Source organism: Diabrotica undecimpunctata, chromosome 2 (assembly GCF_040954645.1).
Source record: "Diabrotica undecimpunctata isolate CICGRU chromosome 2, icDiaUnde3, whole genome shotgun sequence".
Classification (NCBI taxonomy): Eukaryota; Metazoa; Arthropoda; class Insecta; order Coleoptera; family Chrysomelidae; genus Diabrotica; species Diabrotica undecimpunctata.
The window spans coordinates 122,924,212-122,944,840 of record NC_092804.1 but is presented as its reverse complement, the minus strand read 5'-3'; the positions used below and the strand labels follow the sequence as shown (position 1 = coordinate 122,944,840).

The 20,629-nt window shown below is 32.8% G+C and overlaps 2 protein-coding genes across 2 annotated transcripts in view; one reads left to right on the top strand and one right to left on the bottom strand.

The window, feature by feature from the left end:
• Nucleotides 1–20,629, top strand: part of LOC140434839 (uncharacterized) — a 42,945-nt gene that overhangs the window by 8,487 nt on the left and 13,829 nt on the right. Inside the window, exon 3 of the mRNA XM_072523407.1 lies at nucleotides 18,070–18,510. Coding sequence (XP_072379508.1) covers nucleotides 18,070–18,510 — 441 coding nt within the window. The remainder of the gene's footprint in view (nucleotides 1–18,069; nucleotides 18,511–20,629) is intronic.
• snky (ubiquitin protein ligase sneaky) overlaps nucleotides 1–20,629 on the bottom strand; it is an 82,073-nt gene that overhangs the window by 48,494 nt on the left and 12,950 nt on the right. The window lies entirely within an intron of this gene.

Genomic DNA, 20,629 nt, shown 5'->3' with positions numbered 1-20,629 from the left:
AAACAATCATATAAGAGGAAGATATGCGCCAGTGAAATGTTCTATTGGAGAAGAATGTTATGAATTATGTGGTCCAAATAATTCAATTGTAAGATAAGTAGAAATCAGTAAAAAGCTCTGTAGCAAAGTGTAACAATTAAAATACTTTGGACATTTTATGAGATCAGATACAGAATACTTTTTAAAATTTATTAAAAAAGTCATTTTATAATTTAGTTTTATCATATTGTCAATTCAGACGTATATTATAAATTTTAGTAGATAACTTTAAAATGATATCAATATTTTTGAGTTGCGTTCTTGGGACGATAGTTCATGCAACTACATGAAATCACCTTTAACATAAGAATAATCCTCAGAAATACCATAGTATCTGGTTTGTCTTTAAAAAGACAACGACGTGCAATGATGATAGTAAAATTGTTCTATTAGCGATCTTATATCGCTCATCGACTTAAATACTGCCATAACCCCGAAAAACGCAATTTTACAGGAGACGCGAAACAAAGTTTGCTATTTTCTTTTAATTGTTAATTTCGAGCTCTCACAACTTACCAATGCTAATTTTTGCCTTCGGTTTTATTCAAGGCTGTTATATATTGCTATATTGACAATGGCACAATGGCATTAAAGAATTTGCTAAAAATATATATTTTTGTGGGTTATGACACTATTGTCCAATGTATTTTCTCCTAAAAATTGGTATAGGATATCAAGTTTATAATGTCAAAAAAAAATATTTTGGTCTTTTTTTGGGATGAAGAAGGAAATGTTAAATTCATTCCGAAATATACGAGAAAAAGTTACCAAGAAGGCAGCTTCTTCCCCTTCTTTTTTTTGATTCATAGAATAGTCACGGTAAATGTCAGCTAAGCTTTTGCCACCATCTATAAATTCTCGGGTAAACTTTGTCCTGGTATAGTGACTCTCGATTCTTGGTATCTTCTTTATGAAATCACTTACAGAATCTTTAACTTTCAGGCTAAGAGTTTTATGTTTGCCATGTCTACCCCTGCCTTCTGGCTGCAGAAAGCCCATATCGTTTGTTTTTTTAACAACTGTTCGTATCGGGCGATCATTGATGCCTGGAGTATTCATGTAGAAGAGCTTACAAACTCTAATCCTTACCCCTGCTACTTGAAAGTGAAAGGAATTGTTGGCACGCCTTGGTTTTACCTTGTTCGTAAACCGGACTTTTGGGACAAAAGTCAGGTTTCTTTGTGCTTGCAAAGACCCAATATCCCAGTAATTTTGGAAAATATTCTGTCTATCGTTATGGCTAATGCGAGATGGACAATTAAATTTGCAGTTTTCTGGACATAGAGGCAGCATTTTTCTTGCTTGTACAACTTTTTTGCTAGTCAGAGAAGAATATGCTTTCCCTTCGTTTCTCAACTTCTTAACAATGTCCCTCTTAAATGGGGTTTTTTGCTTTTTTGTACATTTCACAGGAGAGACAATTATTAGTTTGACTGAAGGGTCGGTGGTTGATCTTCTTTGACCAATCTCACTATCAGGAATATAATTAGGGTCAGCCACTGAGTCTTCTCTATCGAAATCAGATTTTTCAATACGATCGGCTTCAATTTGGGAAGTTGTTGGTACATCCTTTGAAATTACTACACTTTGAGAGGGGTAAGGCTCAACATTTTCCAAACTATCATCAGTTATACAGGATCTATTTAAGGTATGAGTCTCATTACGATTAGCCAGATACTCATCGTTCTCTTGGACTATGCTTTCCCCAGATTGGGGAAGAAAAGATGTGGAAGGCTTAAGATAACATTGAATAACAGCCGTAGTTTCTTTACAGTCATTGTTTTCAGACTTATCAATATGATTGGCTTCAATTTGGGAAATTGTTGGCATACACTTTGAAAAAATAACACTTTCTGAGGGAAAGGGCGCTACATTCTCCAAATTGGTATAGGTTACAGAAGAACTATTTAAGGTATCAGTCTTGTTACGGTTAGTTAGGTACTTATCGTTCTCTTGAATTAGGCTCTCTCCGAATCACAGAAGTGTTACAGCGACGTCTTCTAGTCACTCGATGTATCCAGGTCCTGCTTCATCAGGATGATCACTTTCAACCCCTAGAAGCAAAACATAATAATAATTAATGATTACGGTATACATTCAGGTCTAAAAAAGATTTCTGTAGCATTTTCACGTGTAGCAAGCTCACAATTAGAAGAAAGGCTAGGTAGATTAACTAGCTACTTGCAGACTTACTTGAAGGGGAAAGTGGTGGCTCGTCTTTTTTCTGTTTCACTATTTCGTAGGCAGCAGTTGTGTCTTTTCTCGATAGTTTAAGCATTAATGCACCCCTTGAATTCATTGGTATGGTTATAGGCTTATGCTAATGCATCTTTAAAAATAGGAATTGATCTGCTAGGCTACTCCAAGCACCAAGTCGATGTCAAAGCCAAATACACAATTTGAAATAAACAATAAAATAATTCTATGTCAAGGTAGAATGAGAGTCTGGTTTTTACAAATAATGATAAAGTCACATCACCCTGTTGAGGCAGTTATTATCAAATTAATTACCAAAATTGATCATAAATAATGTCACAACACAACTGTTAACACTATTGTGGCAACCTTGCTACATAGAATCCAATCACATCAGTCTACAACAGTGCCATATCATAAAATATGACACTGTTTAAAAAAAAACTTGCCATTTTTTGTAATAAGTCGGACCACAACAGTGCCATAACAAACTTAAGGCAATATTAATGATCCATTTCGTGTATTTTTATTGATACTAACACCATATCAATAAAGCATCATTACATAATAAGGCAATATTTATAAACGAAAACAGCTTACCATTGACGGACAGCAGGGTTATGGCACTATTTCACTCTCTGTGCATCCTCACTTTTGTCGGTGGTCACGGACAAACTAGCTTGTGGCAGTTTAGCAGACTGGGTTTCAACAGAAAATGCTCGAGGCCATAACGACGCAATGCGCTCCAGGTGGTTATCTGTGACACTACAGTTACAACTTTAATGCTGTTCGAAGATACCGATTTTTAAAGACATTTGCGACAAAAACCTCATTTTCAATTTTTTTTGTGTTATGGCACTATTTAAGCCGATGAGCGATATGCTCTCAATCAGCAAAACTCTTTTTTAATATGTATGTTATTTGAGCATAAATAATGTATCCTCTATATGTTATTGACTTACTAATAATATTGGTATTTTGTTTCCATTGGTTTCCTCTTTTAATATGGGTAAACAGATCCTACTGCATTCTGCCGAGGAATTTGCGACGCAATTGCATTTAACACGCATTTAACATAATTAAAGCTGCTTCTTTGATTTCCTCTTTTGACCATCTGTTTGTTTCAGGACTATACTTGAATTTTTTCATTGAACTCTATAGATGGATAGACATTTACTGTTTTTAAAAACTACAGTTTTATAACAATGAGTTTAGAAGGTACAAATTATTATAACTAGTCTAGTATATAATTATTAACAAATGTAACTAAAAGATAAGTTCTCTCACTAAATAAAATGGAAAGCAGATTTAGTAAACATCAACTAAATAAATGAGAAACTAAAGCTTATTTATTTAAAACAAAAGATCTGAGTTTTAAGATATTCCAAATGTATATTAACATTGCTTTTACAGACATTATAGACCATCGAAAGGAGGCCATATTAACCGGCTTCATTAAACTGTAAATGGGATATTCAGATAGTACATGTTCAAGAGTTTCCAACTTGTTTGTGTTGCAAATAGTGCACATTTCAGATGGACGAATATGATATAATATACCATTATAGGTAAATTTTAACATATAGCGATTAGATGTTCTAAGTTGCTCCATGGTGCGAATGTATTTTATGTGAATTTGAAATTATAGATATTGCTATACTGTGGTATTTACGGATAAATGTTTGTAAACTGTTGAGAATGTTGATAGGTAAAATGCTTGCCTGTCTTCGTGATGAAACATAACCATATATTTTTTGATTATGCTTTTCTTATTTTTAACCGCTAATTATAGAAATGTTAGCCTCTCAAGAGAATTCATAATATCTAATATTTAAAAATATTGCTCAATTTGTGAGACCCAGTTGTATCTGTTCTTATTTACTGAAGTAATTTGAAGCCAATGCAGAAAACAAATAAAAGGAAGTCTTAAATCATGTATTTTTGATAGCTGGATGAGCCAATTTAAAGTAAGCTTAATAATAGTGAAAGAAATTTTGACTCTTCCTGTTTCCAACCTAACAGCATAATCAGATGTTTTGATACTAAATGTAAAAGTTTTTAAAAAAAAGTTATTTGTATTCTTTCTAACTGGTCAGCATATCTTATTTTCCAACCGGGCACACAGTTCATAACAAGGCTTTGAACTAACAAATCGAAAAGTTACATACGAGATGTCCAAGAATTCATTTTGGTTTTAGCCATTAAACCTATTACATTGCCAATTGCATGTTTTGCTCTTTCCACTGTTGTATCGGCGATTGCTTTAAAAAGTGATGTAGTTAAGGTGACTCCTAGGTATACAAATTTGTTGACAACTTCAATTGTTTCGTTCTTATATAGGAATTTAACACCTCTACTGCCGATTTGACCGCTTCGGGCAAATGGAAGAATTTTGGTTTTGCCAACATTTACAGTTAGCTGGTTTTGGTCCCAGTATTTTTCTAGATTACTTAAATTTTTACCGAGTTCAATTTCCGAGTCAGAAAAAATAGCCAAATCATCAGAATACAGTAGCATTATTATTTGATTTTTACTATCAATGGAGATCCCTTTTAACCATTGACTGTTAAAAATTGCTCTATATCCGCAATAAATAAATTAAATAATAGTGGACTCAAAGGTTCTCCCTGTAAAACTCCTGTTGTAATATCAAATGATCTTGTGCGGCCGTTTGTAGTTTTGATGTACATTCTAGCGTTATTATAAATGTTTTTCAAAATGGCTTTTATTTTAGAACACACCCCAAAGCCTAATAGCTTTTGTCACAGCAAATGATGAATACTGGAGTCAAAAGCCCGTTTATAATCTACAAATGCAGCCTGTACTTTGCCTGTGGGTCTCTCACTGACACTCGGAAAGAACATCATTTTCTTCAACCCAATCTCTGAGTCTACTTAACAAAATATTAGTCAATATTTTCTCAACACAGTTAAGTAGAGCATCACCTCTATAGTTTACTGGATCATCTCTGTTGCCCTTTTTAAATATCAGGGTAAAAATGACTTCACTTCAGCTATGCCGGGTAATGATCGTTTTCAATATTATATTAAACATGCCCGTTAAATAGAGTATCCAATTATTATTATTATATTATTGCTATCCAATTATTGTTATTATAAAAAATTCATAAGAAATATGGTCAGTTCCTAGTGATTTACGATCGGAACAGTTATTTAAAACTCTATATATTTCGTCACTGCTTATAATAGCTTTAAAAATGGGGTGTAATGCATAAAAAAACAGGCATTGTGACATAATTTTGGGGGATATATAAGGCCTCTACTTGCAAAACAACCAATCTGCACACAACCAATCTGCACTTCTTGAATAATCTGACCTGAATACGCCACTAGATTTCTTGTAGGAAGACGCATCCAGTTATGCATAAATTTCGTAACATAACTACCAAACTCCCATTGAAATTAAATGGAGAAAATTGGTTGTTGTTTCAAAACAACCAATATCCCTCTGCACCAATTAGAGCGCTAGATTGTATCACGAGGTCGGTGATTTTTAAGATGGCGGTCATACTAGTGTCAAAGCTGAGAAAAGGAACATTATTCTTTTGCAACTTTTTGCAAAGTTTTTGCAATTTAGTAATAAATGGAGACAACACCAGAAGTATTGACGCCTACAAAGTGTAGAAAAAGAGTTGGGCAGCCAGAGAAATGGGCGAGAAATGTGAGAAAACGGCTGAGGTTAGTATATTTTTAGATCTATATAGAAGAAAAAATGTCATCTGTCGTAAGTGTAACATGCTTTGCAGTTTTTTTAAAATGCAGGGAACATGTATAATTTTCATTGTTTTTTATATTCAAAAAAATCGGTTGCCTGTAAAGTCGGTTTTACGGGCGAAGATTTTACGTGACAACGTCTTTTTCTCGGTAGAATATTTATTGATATGAATATTATTAAATTGCACAATAGGAACAAGGAATTGAATGAAAATAAGAATTGCACAAATTTTAACTATAGAAATATATTTTGTTTACTAAAACATTGTACATGTAAACTTAAACTTAACTAATTTCTATTTGAGTGATTTTGTTGAGGATAGGACGATGATAGAAGAAATATGAAATGAAAGGAAGTGTTTCTGCTGTAATGTGTCTTGAACGCCAAGAACGCTCGAGAAAGACAGAGACACAAGCACGGAAGCACGCACCGATTCAACGCGCCTAATTCTCTAGTGCTGCGCGCGCAGCGGACCGATCATGTTTGAGTGGGAGAGAGACGCAAGGCATTCGCCGGTCCGGCGGGCCTCTCTCTCGTTCGGTGACTCACTGTAACAGACGTGAGCGGGCGTTACACTTTTTCATGAATGACTCCGAGCCACAACCTAATTTAAGACGTTGTCACGTCAAAAATGATTTACATATAATTACTAGATATCTAAAAAAGAATGTGAATTTAATTTATTTGTCGGTATGGGGAAACGAAGGCGCCTAAAATGCCAACATGTAAGCACGACGGGAGAGCCTACCAGTGCACAAAACTCAATATTGCGGATGTGATGGCATTTTATTAAGCTTTTCATAAAAATGAAGGGAAAGTTAAACAAGACACCTATACTGCAATTCCTAGAGTTAAACCCTGTTCGCAGACGTCGCCCAAAAACTGGAGTCAATCGTAATAAGACGACTTACATGCAAGTGTTTCATAAAAGGTCCAGATGGCAAGTTACACATTTGCCAAAAGACTTTCACTAATGCCTTGAGGATCACGAGAGGCCGACTAAGAACTATAATGAACAATTTTAAAAGGCAAAGTAATCTTCCATGTGAGAAAAGGAGAGGAGACAAACGAACGTATTTATATAAAGAGAAACCGAGGAGCGTGGTCAAATTTATTAAAAGTATAAAATGCGTGGAGTCTCATTATTGTAGGGGTTGAAGTAAGCGCAAGTATGCATCAGGTGATCTGAGTATTAATAAACTTTGGAAAATTTACATTGCTCAAGCCAAACCAGAGACACAGGTAAAAAAAAGGATATTTTCAAATGATTTTTAATAGAAAATTCAACATTTCATTTAAGGCGCCACAGAAGGACATGTGTTCGACGTGTCTTTCACTAAATGAAAAAATCTCAAAGGAAACGACACCATCGGTGAAGCAATCCCTCATGACCGCTAAAAGAATTCACAAGCTTAGATCAAAAGCCTTTTTTGCAATATTGCTGGAATCTAAGCTGAATGATTGACTTTATCATTCGACTTGCAAAGAAACCTTTCGCTGCCTAAAGTCCCGGATCAAGCAGCGTACTACAGCAGACAGCTATCTGTACATAACTTGACAATCGTAGTGGGACATTCTAAAGCCCCATTTATGAAGGAAAATTGTTTTAGAGATGTATAGTCAGAGGATGAGTATGGCAAGGGCTCTAATCAAGTGGCTTCGGTAATGTATCACAGCCTGTCTAATACTTATTTAAAAGATATCAGTGTCGTAAAATTAATGTGTGACGGATATGGAGGCCAGAATAAGAACCAAATAATTTTTTCCATGACTAATACAAGCTCCAAAAAACATAAAATATATTTAAATAGTGTATCCCGTTCGAGGGTATTCATTCTTGCCGTTTGACAGGGTGATTGGGAAGATCGAGAAAAAACTTTAAAAAATGTAAGTTATTCCGGCACCTGAGGACTATATATTTTAAAATATTATCTGAAAGTACAACTTTGCAGCGCCCCAATATGGATTTCAAGTTCTACGATTGGAAAACCGATACATTGTCTACATTCAAAGCACTGCAGAGTTCTCACTTCAGAGAAAATAAAAAGGATTTGTTTGGCAAGATCAAGAAAACAAAATAACGTCGTATTGGTTAAAGGAAACGAAAGCTACAACTCAAGCATCGGTTTGTTTAGAAGTATTTTAAAAAAAGGAAGATCGACTATTAACATCAATCCAAATGAAACAGGAGTCGGGAACTTGGACAACATCAGCAAAGAGAAATTGAATGACGTAATCAAGCTACTGAAAAGTCATTACGGCGAAGAATGGCAAAATGATCCGAAACTAGCTTATTTCAAAAACCTCCTACATTACGAAAATGTTCCAAGCGTCCCTGAAGAATACTACGTTTATTGCAAACCACTCGATAATTACAACGACGAAGAAGTCTTAAGAGTATATAATTTTGGTATTAATAATTATTTTAATGTATTAAGTACTGTTATTTAACATTTGTGTTTTTACTACAAAATAACCAATCTCCTGATCTGTTCATTTCAAAACAGCCAATATCCACTTGTAAGTTGCAAAGTAGCCAATCTTCAAATATTTTTCTTTAATTATAAGAATATTTTAATAACAACCAAGAAACTAGCAACAAAAAACTAATTTTGAGCGATCAAAGTTTATGGATAACAAATTTTGTGGCTCCAGGTTTTACAAATATATTCACGGTAAAAAAATTACGATTTACGTCAATTTTGCCAGGGTGCAGATTGGTTCTTTTGCAAATAGAGGTCTCATATATTCGAATAAAATTGTTTCCATACGTCGGCATCAAGAAAAGAAATATTGTGATTTTTCCGAAATTTCTTAATCACTGACCAAAACTCACCCTGTGGGTGAGTGAATGTGAGTCCTTGCTGTTTGCAAGATGAGAATATAAGTTATGAAAGTATTTTATATATGTTGTTTCTTTTAATTACTTGCCTATAGGTTTTATGTTAGAAAATTTGTTTGGTAGGGCTCGCAGATGCTATTTGCTTTAGCAATTTTGAGACTGTGTTTCATATTATTTTTAGCTGAGGTACATTCATGATCAAACCATTTGGGTCTTTTCCTGATACACGACAGAAAAGATTTTTCTTTACAAATTTATAATTGCGAAACGGTTTTTTTAATTGCTGATAATAGATTATTGTATATTTCTTGTGTATCTAGATTTATTAAAAGAGATGTTTTTTCGAATATTGCATAACAATTTTAAAAAAGAACGTAAGATCAGTATTTTATTAATACTTTCTCGGAAAAAGAAAAAAAAATTATAGAACAAGGTTTGAACTTGAATTTAGGTTCTTGGTAAATTCAAAAATAATGGTTTTAGTTGTGTTTTTGAGCCTTGAAAATCGTAATTTTGTGTTTTTCTCAGTTTTAAATTACTTATAACTCGAAAATGATCAAGTATACAAAAAAAATACAAGAGGCTTATTTTATTCATAATGATCCAAAAATTAAAAAAAATTGACTTGGCCAAAAAAATTGATTGTTACAATTTGTTTATAAAAAATTGTTTAAAAAAAAAATATAACAACTTTTCGTCTTGGCGACTTCTTGAACTATATTTTGGGGTATCTTATGAAAGTGATTACTCAAAAAAATCTCATAGGAATATTTTTCCGAAAGAACCTGAGCTTTTCACCTTGTCTAAAATTGTATTTCTTGTTTAAAAATTAATGTGTTTACAGTAAAAACCGTTCAACCTTTAACCTGTATTGTTTAAATTCACGAGCCACTATTAAACGATGTTAATTCTACGGCTGTTATAGCTAAACTGCATGTTTTCATATTGAAGATCGATCATATTTTCTATTTTTGATATAAGATTGATGTTGACTTATTCTAACATTTAATGGTCTTGATGTTTCACCTAAATAAAAATGATCGCATTTACAAGGTATTTGATAAATACAATTCTTTGTTCTTTCTTGCTCATTGTTAGTTTTAGTTTTAGATAAAATAGATCTCAATGTGTTTGTTATTTTGAATGTTGTTAAAATGTTTTAAGTTTTTGCTACAATCCTTTTAGGTATTGCTTGTCAAATTTAACGTGATACTTGGCCGATTTGAAATTAGGCTCCACCCACGATGCGCATTCGACCACAACACAATTCGTCCTTATTATTTCATGGCCCTTCGAAGTGCCAGGTACTTGTATAGTCTGCGACAAAGTTTTTTTATTTTACCTATGTTTAAAGTTACTGTGTGTTAAAGAAATATCGTATTACAATATATTTGACTTTTTAAATAATTATTGTTAGGCATTTTAAATTATAAACATGGATTTTCATTCAAAATTAGAAGGCAAATTCTTGTCTGGACAAATGAGGGAGGTAATAGCAAATGTAATTATTTTTATGCAGAGAGAAGCGATGCAAAATCCGCATCTTAAAGATTTTAAAAAAGTTCAAGAGCGTGCTTCCTTAGCAACTGGAGTAGGTATAGCCACTATAAAACGGATCTCTCGTGAAATTAAAAATATAGAAGAAGGTGTTTCTACATCATTTTCGACGCCTAACAAAAGAATGAGATCTGTCCCAAAATCCAACTTGGGCGATTTTGACAAAGGTTAACTTCGGCGTAAAATAATAAATTAGGTATTATGTCACGGAAAAATGAGTTCCTACATTGCGACATATAACAAAAAAAATTAATGAAGACAATATTTATACAGGGTCGCATGAAACTTTGAGAAAAGTGATAAGAGATATAGGATTTCGACGGAAGAAAGCGAAGATTAACAGGAAAAGCCTAATGGAAAAACCCGATGTACCTACAAGTGCTCCGGAGGAAGTTTCTCAGAAATATTAAACAGTATAGGGAAGAAAATCGGCCCATAATTTACATGGATAAAACTTATCCATATATATATATATATATATATATATATATATATATATATATATATATATATATATATATATATATATATATATATATATATAATATATATATATATATATAAATATATATATATATATATATATATATATATATATATATATATTTATATATATATATATATATATATATATATTTCTCTCATACCCATGACAGATACTGAGGAGAAAATACCACCGAAGGTTTGCACAAGCCAATGTCCAAAGGGCAAAGGCTGATTATTGTTCACGCCGGCGGCCAAATGAAGTTCATAAAAAACGCATGTTTGACATTTAAATCTGGTACGAAGTCTGGAGATTATCATAGCGAAATGAACTATAATAATTATAAAAAATGGATTCATGAAAAACTTATTCCTAATATACCAGCCCGTAGTGTATTGGTTATAGACAATGCATCATACCACAATGTCCAAGTGCAAAAATGTCCCACTAAGGGGTGTAGAAAAGACAAAATGAAGGAATGGTTAAGACAAAAGAACATTTTCTTTTTCAGACGAAATGATAAAAGCAGAATTATATAATCTAATAAAAATTCACAAACCCAGAAATAAAACTTATGAAATAGATCAAATTATGAACAATGCAGGTCGCTCTGTCTTAAGACTACCTCCCTACCACCCAGACTTAAATTCAATTGAGTTAGTGTGGGCTGCTCTAAAACAATATGTGGCAAATAAAAATGTAGATTTTAAATTTAAAAATGTTGAAACATATTGTGATGAGTTTTTCTGCAAATTTTCCCAAGATGAGTGGAAAAAATATTGCGAGCATGCTATTTCTTATGAGCGTTATTATATGGAAAAGGAAACAGCTCTAGACTTAATTGTAGACGATTTAATAATACATTTGCAGGAAGATAGTGACACTGATAGTGTGGATTCTCTAGAAAATAGTAGTTCGGAGACAGAAGACGAACTTTAATTTTAATCGTGTCTTTTGTGGTGAGTTATAAATTAAATTATTTCAAGTGTCTTGTGTAGTCAAGTAATTTGTATCTAAAAGTAGTATTAGACATCAGACTAATCAGTGAGTTTAAACGCCAGCGGCACCAAAACACCTTTCTGAAGGACGCGTAAACTGAGCATTGAGGTCACGTACCGACAGACGTGGGCGGATGGACAGGCCTTTTGAGCACCCAGTCGCCGAGGAGAACAAAATTCAGTTTGCCAATTCGACGACTGAGTTACCGAACACACACAGTTTGGACAGCGAGACATCGACCCAGGTCGATGGCCCACTGTCTGGACAACACATTTAGGGGACATGAGTCCCAAGTAGTCATTCAGTTTTTAGTCATCCAAAGGGAGAAAAGCTCTTCTAGCTACCCCTAAAATTAGGTGGCTTAACCACATACGGAAGATGTTCTATTAAACAGGGTCTCCAAAGTAAAAAATGAGTACAGTCTCCTCTTTCGTTATGTGCTGCGATGGGGAGGGATAGCTTGTGGGTCAGATAGGTCCACTCGAAGGGAGTGTGACCGGTTTGATCTTCAGACATGTGGGTCCCACTATTCCATTGGAACACACATATCTCTGTAGGAGCTGGGTTGTACGCTTGTGTGTATGTGTGTGTTTTTATTTAAAATAAAAATTATTTGTAGGCTATTTTTTTGTGGCATAATAATGTAATTTACTATTTTTATTGGGAATAAGCCACAAGTTTAGTTTAAAATGTTTATTTTGAAGTTTCGAGTTCCACTTTGAAAATCGTTAACTCAAAATACGAAATACCAATAAATTAAACAAATTTTGTTTTTGTTACTTGGTAAAAAAACTCTTCTAATCATTTTATTTTATCTGACTTATTCATACTGACAACTCAGTCACTATTTGAGATATATTTTATACGATATATTTCTACAAAATCTCCTTACAAAAATAAAATATTCGGGAAAGTTAATAAAGTTATACAGTTTAGTACCTAAATACCGGATGTTGACAGCCATTTCAACGGGGCTGGTATTATTCTATTGTAAAGAAATAAACAACAGATAAAAGTATTAAATATTTAATAAATAAATTTTATGACTTACTAAAATGCTAAAATGCCAAAGATCCGAAGAATAAAAGTATATGACTATAATATAAAATATTACGACAACTCTAGTATAAAAATTAAGTAATAAATGTTTCGTCGGTATGTTCCAGGTATAAGATTTATATAAGAATATTTAATTTATATAAGAATTACTGTTCTTTTATTCTTATACAGTTTACTGTAACGCAAATGTAAAGCTTTCATCTCTGCCAATATTCCTCTTATAAAATTACAGAACGAGACATTTATAGAAGTGTTCGAAAAAACTGTTGCTTCAACATGACTGAATTATCAATATTAATGAGTCAAATAAAATATAATTATTAGAAGAATTTTTTTACCAAGTAACAAAAACAAAATAGTTTGTATTTTGAGAAAAATTTCCAAAGGAAAAATTAAAACGTCAAAATAACATACAATACAGACAGATCATAGAAGTTTCATTAATAAATAAGGTCACTCTCTGTAAACTTGTAGTATGGAGTGTACCAACGAGGCGAAGAGACCGAGCGCATTATGTATCACCTTAAATTTGACAAGCAATATGGCATTTTATTTTCTCGTTTTATTTCTTGTGAATGTTATAGGTACCCGTTCGAAGTCGTTATGTTCCATTCGGCGTATTCTTGATAATTCCTTATTTATAAACGAAAAAGGATAATCACTTTTTTTTTTAATAAAACATGATAATAAATGTTTTTCCTCTAAGAACGAATTTTTCTTAGAACAAGAATTTAATGATTGCCTTTTTAATATTGATGTTGTGATTGTAGTTGTAATTTAGATATCTGTTGGTGTGTGTTGGTTTCTAAAGTCCGCCACTCACGTTCCATTGGAGCAGTATGATTTTGTTGAATGCAATTGCAGTAAAATAATATTGAAAATCGGATGGGAACACACACGTACCGATTTTGCAGTATGAGTTTTACTTTAAATTACAAACATGTCAGATAACGATATACTTTTAGCGGGTCTTGCTCTTTGTATTGTAACCTCTTTATTGACAGAGTGGAGGTTACCCAGGAAACCTCACTAGGCTCGGGCTTTAGTCTGGTAGAGGTATCTTGGTCGGGGTTCTTTGCAGCTCAAATACAAAGAATTAGTTAGTGGAATACTGAAGATAAAGAGAAGAGAAGTTAGAAGATAAAAAGAAGGGAAGTAATTGGCAATCTATTTTAAAGTTACAGGGAAACCTACGACATATAAAATAAGATTTTACAAAATAAGATTTTAAAGTAAGGTAAGGTACGGTTAGGATAATCACTATAAACCGTGAGAGAAAAGTTATTATGGTTACGCGGTACACACTTAATATTTCGCCACATATACATTGTTTATATAATAAATCAAATCGTAATATCAATCAATAACAATGTCTGAAAGAGATACACCATGCACATGAAATAAATATATACATAATAAAAAAAATTAAAGGCAAATAGTTCATCAACAGGGTTATTTTGAGGTATAGTTAAAGTAAATGCTCTATAAAAATTTTATTGAACAGTTAAATAGCAAGAAATAAGTTACTGCACAATTTAATATTAAATACAACGAATAATATTTTCTGAAAAATAATTATGAGTAATTTAGTATTATCAAGAATAAGAAAAAGGCAAGGAATATTATAGTTCTATCTACGTCAATATTTGATATAATTTGAAATAAAACATATGAGTGACTTTTACGCTTTGAGACTACCTTAACATGAAGTTATTGAAATTTTGATTGCAATCACCTCAAATATGTGTATAAAATCTATAATAAAAATAAACTAAATATAAAACAAATTTGATCATACATCGTAGGTATATAGATACCATAAATTTATGCTATTAATAGTTCGTTCGGTTAAATTCAAAATAAACAAACCATAAATAAAGTAAAGGCACAGAACTTGAGTCATAAATCAATTCCTAACGATTTAGATAGCACCGGAGAAATGATGATCCTTGAATCATAAAAATCTCGGCCACTCACAATTGAATAATACGGTATTGTACTTACAGTCGGCGGCAGGTAGTCACAGGTAATAACGTTCTTTCATAGAACGGTCGTCGATAAAGGCACTTGACAGGTTGCGCCCGCAACAAGTGTATTAGGACGTCTCAAGCAGCGTAGATAATTTAAATACGGTACCCAATTACCGTGGATTCAATCAGCACATCAATCATCAAATCAATGTAGGTACAGGTAATACATCAGATCAATCCTCACAATAGACTAGACTGGAATAGAATAGACTGAACTGAATGGATGAAGGAAACAAAAAACAGAATTGACTCAGTGTCATCGAATTAAAGGACGTCGCCGTTTGCAACAGGAACCACAACGAGAAATGAATTCCAGAATAGACCAGCTAGGTATAAAAAAATGGGAGTATTGGCCGAAGAGTGCCATATGAAAATGATACTTAATTGACATGTCCGGTGTGGTCTTATTTTCTATACTCTGCTACTTTCTCCTGACTGAAAAGATTATTTCATAGAAGACTCATATCTCAGCCTTTATTTAGAAAGTAAACTGGGTTATTCGACAATAGAAACGAACTTCTTTGTTAAGAGGAAGTTTCTATTTAACTAACGAAAGTTAATAAGAGCAAGGACAACATACTGTGAGTTATTTCGTTGTTGCCAACAGGCGTGATAGATCGCTCGTTGCTTAAGGGTTATTTTTAATGGGTCTAGCAAAGTATATGGACATAGGAGGCGTGAAAGTAATTTTCTAAGAGGAATAATTGAGGAAATTTTAAACATGCTTCAGTATATACGAAAAAAATATAAGAAACGTAGGTTTCTTTTGTTTAATATTAAAAATATAAGAAACGTAGGTGGTGGTCCAAAGATTGGTTGCTGAAAAGACATACATACTGTCACGTACATTTATTAAAAGAATTGCGATTATATCCAGATAATTTTAATTCCCTTTTGTAACATGTTCGGAAATTATTAATTTTCTTTTTTACCAAATCTTTTTAGCAACCAAAATATTCACAGCTTTTTTCTAGCGGTTTTATCATGATATGATGTCGATTTTATTTTCCAAAAACACGCTTGTTCTTGATAAATGTCAAAGAAATCTCTTAAAAACTTCTAGCTTCGTCGTTTTCGAAATTTACCAGCAAATGAATTTTCGCAGTAGTACGATTTTGTCGTCACAATATACACGATCAAATTTACGACCCAACCTGTCGTACTGCTGCAGACTGACTTGTTTGTCTGCCGTGAAATTGCACCGATTTGGTCGAATGGTTCAAATACACGATCAAATTATGTTTAATTTTGTAGCAAAATCGTACTGTGGCGTTGGAACGTGAGTGCGAGTGGTGGGCTTTATACACCAATTTTTATATACTATATGTATACCAAAAATAAATCGATATTTGATCTAAGAAACTGTAAACTTTCTCAAATCATGGATAAACTGGCTCTGCCTACAACTTTTTGTAGCCTTCTGCTTAAAGTTTAATCGAATTTGGACAATGTACCAGTTTTTCGTATAGAATTAATTAATTTATTTCCAATCTCCATAAATTTTAATGACGCTATGCCCATACACGTTTCTTAAGATTGTTCTGAAGCTATTTTCTTGTTACATCTTGCAATTTACTATTTTTGTTGGGAATAAGCCACAATTTTATTTGAAAAAAAATTTATTTGACGTTACGATTTCCACTACGGAAATCATTCTCAAAATACAAAACATTAATAAATTAAACAAATTTTGTTTTTGTTACTTAAAAAATATTTTTCTAATAATTTAATTTTATCTGACTCATTCATATTGACAATTCAGATATTAAAAAGTGTATCATTGAAACCTTATAAGATAGAGCCAAAATTACTTCTTCTACTGAAAATTCGTCGTTAGAGACAAATATTTGTTTTAAAACATCTATTTTATTTAAAAATGACTATCCTATGTCGTTTTTAAATAAGGAATTTTTAAGAATAAAACGAATGAAACAGAACAACTTAGAACAGGATCCTATAACAGGATTCACAAGAAATATTACACGGAAAATAACAATACCATACATAAAAGGATTATCGGAAAATCTTAAAACGGTAGAAAATAAATTCAACATTTCAACGACATTCAAAACAACATTGAGATCTATTTTATCTAAAACTAACAATGAACAAGAAAGAACATAGAATTATTGTATTTATAAAATGCCTTGTGAATTTTTTTTATTTAGGTGAAACATCAAGACCATTAAAACTTAGAATAAATAAACATCAATCTTATATCAAAAATAGATAATTTGATAGATCTCAACTATGTAAACACGCTGGAGAAATGAACATACCGTTCAATGAAAAGGTTCAAGTATAGTCCTAAAAGAAACAGATGGTAAAGAGAGAAAATTAACGTAGCGGGTCTAATTATGTTAATAACACCAATTGTGTCACAAATTCCACGGCAGAATGCAGTAGGATCTGGTTACCCATATTAAAAGAGGAACTTAATAAAAAAAATACCACTATTAGTAACAGAATAACATATCGAGGATGCATTATTTATGTTTTAAAATAACATACATATAAAATCAGAGTTTTGGTGTTAATATTGATAGTAAATTAAATGTAAGACCAAATACTTAACATGTCGGGATAGGTTACGGGATCATGAGGTTTTCCTGTTTTTTTTTTCTCATGATGAGTTTAGAATTGTGAGTGAGGTGAAAATTGATTTTAGATGGATCTTGCGCCGTAGCCGTTAAAGGAAATTAGTGTATCAATTATTTTTTATATTTTTAGAAGAGTAATACATCATTTCAGTGCTCCTTATAAATCGCATGTGGGTTCCAGGGCATCCACTATAAACGCACATATGACAATATTTGAGGGCATCAATAATTGATAATAAAATTCACATTATTAAAATAAAAATTTTGAGTTTTTATTTAGACCTTTTTTATTTCATCGTTCTATTTATATTGTGATATCCGATTGCACAATTCATCTGATTGAGATATCTGACAATTGTAAGTTGAATATTAATTTGTCATTATATTGTGACCTACTATAGAATGCAGATTATACGTATTTAAAAAATGTGATGCAACACGATAGACTAGTTTGAAAGAGCAAAGGATTTTGTAAACGGGTTACAACAAACCTTTTAAAGTTCTCATATAAATACTTTCTTGTTATAGCTGGTCATCACCAAACTCACAGCTATCCTACAGGAAACCAACCACATGGTTCTTGGCCAAATTCCGGTCAATACCCTCAGCAACATGGAAGTTGGGGTACACAGCACGGCAGTTATGGCAATCAACATGGAGGATGGGGTAATCAACAACATAGTGGTTGGGGAGGTCAGCAACAAAGCGGTTGGGGAGGACAACATAGCGGCTGGGGTGGACAACATAGCGGTTGGGGAGGACAGCATGGAGGTTACGGTGGTCAAAATTATGGAGGTTGGGGTGGTGGTGGTGGTGGTTATTCCAATCCCGGGTATTCCGGATATGGAGGAATGCAACGAGGTGGATTTATGGGCGGCTATGGTGGAGGAATGGGAGGATCTGGTATGGGAATGGGAATGGGCATGGGAATGGGTGGTATGGGTGGTTATGGAGGCTATTCACCATATGGTAAGTTATTACTTTAAAAGGTAAAAATTATAGATTTTGTTATAAAAGTTATAGTACCACTAAAAAACCATACCAAATATAACAAACAATATTGGTTTTAGTCTTTAATAAGAATCTCTACTGCAAACTAATAGTCAACTCTAGTGGTAACTTAACTGAAAAAATGTTAACTTATTTTAATAAAAAGCAGTGTTAGTTATTGTTTTCTTGTTTATGTATGGATCTAGAGTCTAGAGGATATTTTATGATAATTTTCACAAATGTGATTTTGTAAATTTGTGGGTTAGGATTACAGATTGACATCTACTTTTATTTCTGTTTATTTTGATGAACATTCCTATATCATCCATACGAATCAGCAGAGTTTGGAAGCATTCAACTTTGAATCGTATCATTCGAATATTTTATTACATTAGATAATTCACTTTTTTATATCATATCTGTAGCCTGGTTTCAAAGATGGCCAACTCCATTTAGCAAAATTTTCAGTATAGGTAAAAAACTGTTTAAACTACTTCCACACAATGGGTACAGTTGAATTTTTTTTTGTTGATTAATAATGATTTCCAGAGCATCTTGGAATAATAATATTTATGCTTTTTACTGTAGTTAAAAGGATATTTAACGTTGAAATATGGAGTTGGCCGTGTTTGTAACCAACATGTGGAGATAGACGTTTTTGTCATCAAAAATATTGCTGATGGTGTCGCTGATATCTTAAGTCAGCAGTAATATACTGAAGATTTTTTTGGAAAAAATAAAAAAAGTTGAAATATGTGTTACAAATATTAATTTATTGGGCTAATACAATATTTGTCAATAAAATTTAAAAACCCGATCAATACACTAACTACAAAAGTTCTTTAGATACCTGCTTGATCGGTAGACAATATCTGAATCTTACAATAATTCTGAATCAAAAGTCCACTACAACTTGGTTGACTTCCATGACTTCATCACAGTCTGCATTATTTAAGCACTCACATTCAGGAAGTGGATTTGCAGGCATCATTTCATTATTGTTTATCACTTCGTGATACCATTTCACATTTTCCATTTCACTCCATTTTTCACCATAATGTTTTTGTAATAAAACCTGCACGTCTTTAATTTTTAACGCATTCACTTTGACTCCAAGCATAAGTTCAGTTGGGTTTATATTCCACACTTTTTCCCTGGTTTCATGACACTCAAACTTAAATTAATTGGGAAACTATAGTTTTGTTCGCCACTGACAGTTACTGACTTTTGTTTCTTGGTCAGAATTAACTTTTTGACTTGTGAAATTTTGAAATGAAGATTTTTTGGGTCTTTAACACAGTTTTTAGCTTCTGACTTCCAATCTTGGTTGGTCCAGTCTTTTCCTAAAAGTTTGACTGTCCCATGCTTACTAAATTCTGAATGATACTCTTCAAGCTGCACAATTGTATCTCTTTTCTTTAAACTTCGTTCTATGCCACCAAAAATTCTATCACTAGGCATATATGAGTGACCGGTAACAGGAAACACAAGCTCCACTGTAGTGATTGAAGTTCTAGTCCTGTGCAGCCAAGAAATGCACATCCTTAATACAATAGTATTCTTGTTTTGGCCTGGACACCCATCAGCTACCATCCTTAAGGTGTCTTTTCCTTCAAAGTAACCAGATTTAGATCTGCACTCAAGTTCTTCAAATACTGCAGAGACTATTTCATTCGAAGACTTTTTCATTTCGTATTCGACCCAAGAGTAAATTAATACATTTTCTTTGCGTAAAGCTTCGGTTCCAGTAGAACATCCAGAAACTATCGTCAGATTATAGCAGTATAACTGTCTTGAATAGTACACACTCTGATCTGGGAGCTTTGGCAGAGGCATATTTTTTTGCATGTCGTACGACATTATAGCAACATTAGGTTCATCTTTTTTCAAAAGGTTAAAAAACCCTTTAGCACGGGTAGTGTGAACAGTGTATTCTGCTTTAAGCGTTTGCAATATTGCTTCATTTTTTTTTTACCTTTAATTTTTTCTTTGTACTGAAGTCAGGTTGAACACACATCTGTCGAAGGCCTTTTAAAGCTAATGTTGAACCTAGTTACGAATATGTGTCGGAAAAACGACTCTTTAACTTTAAATTCAT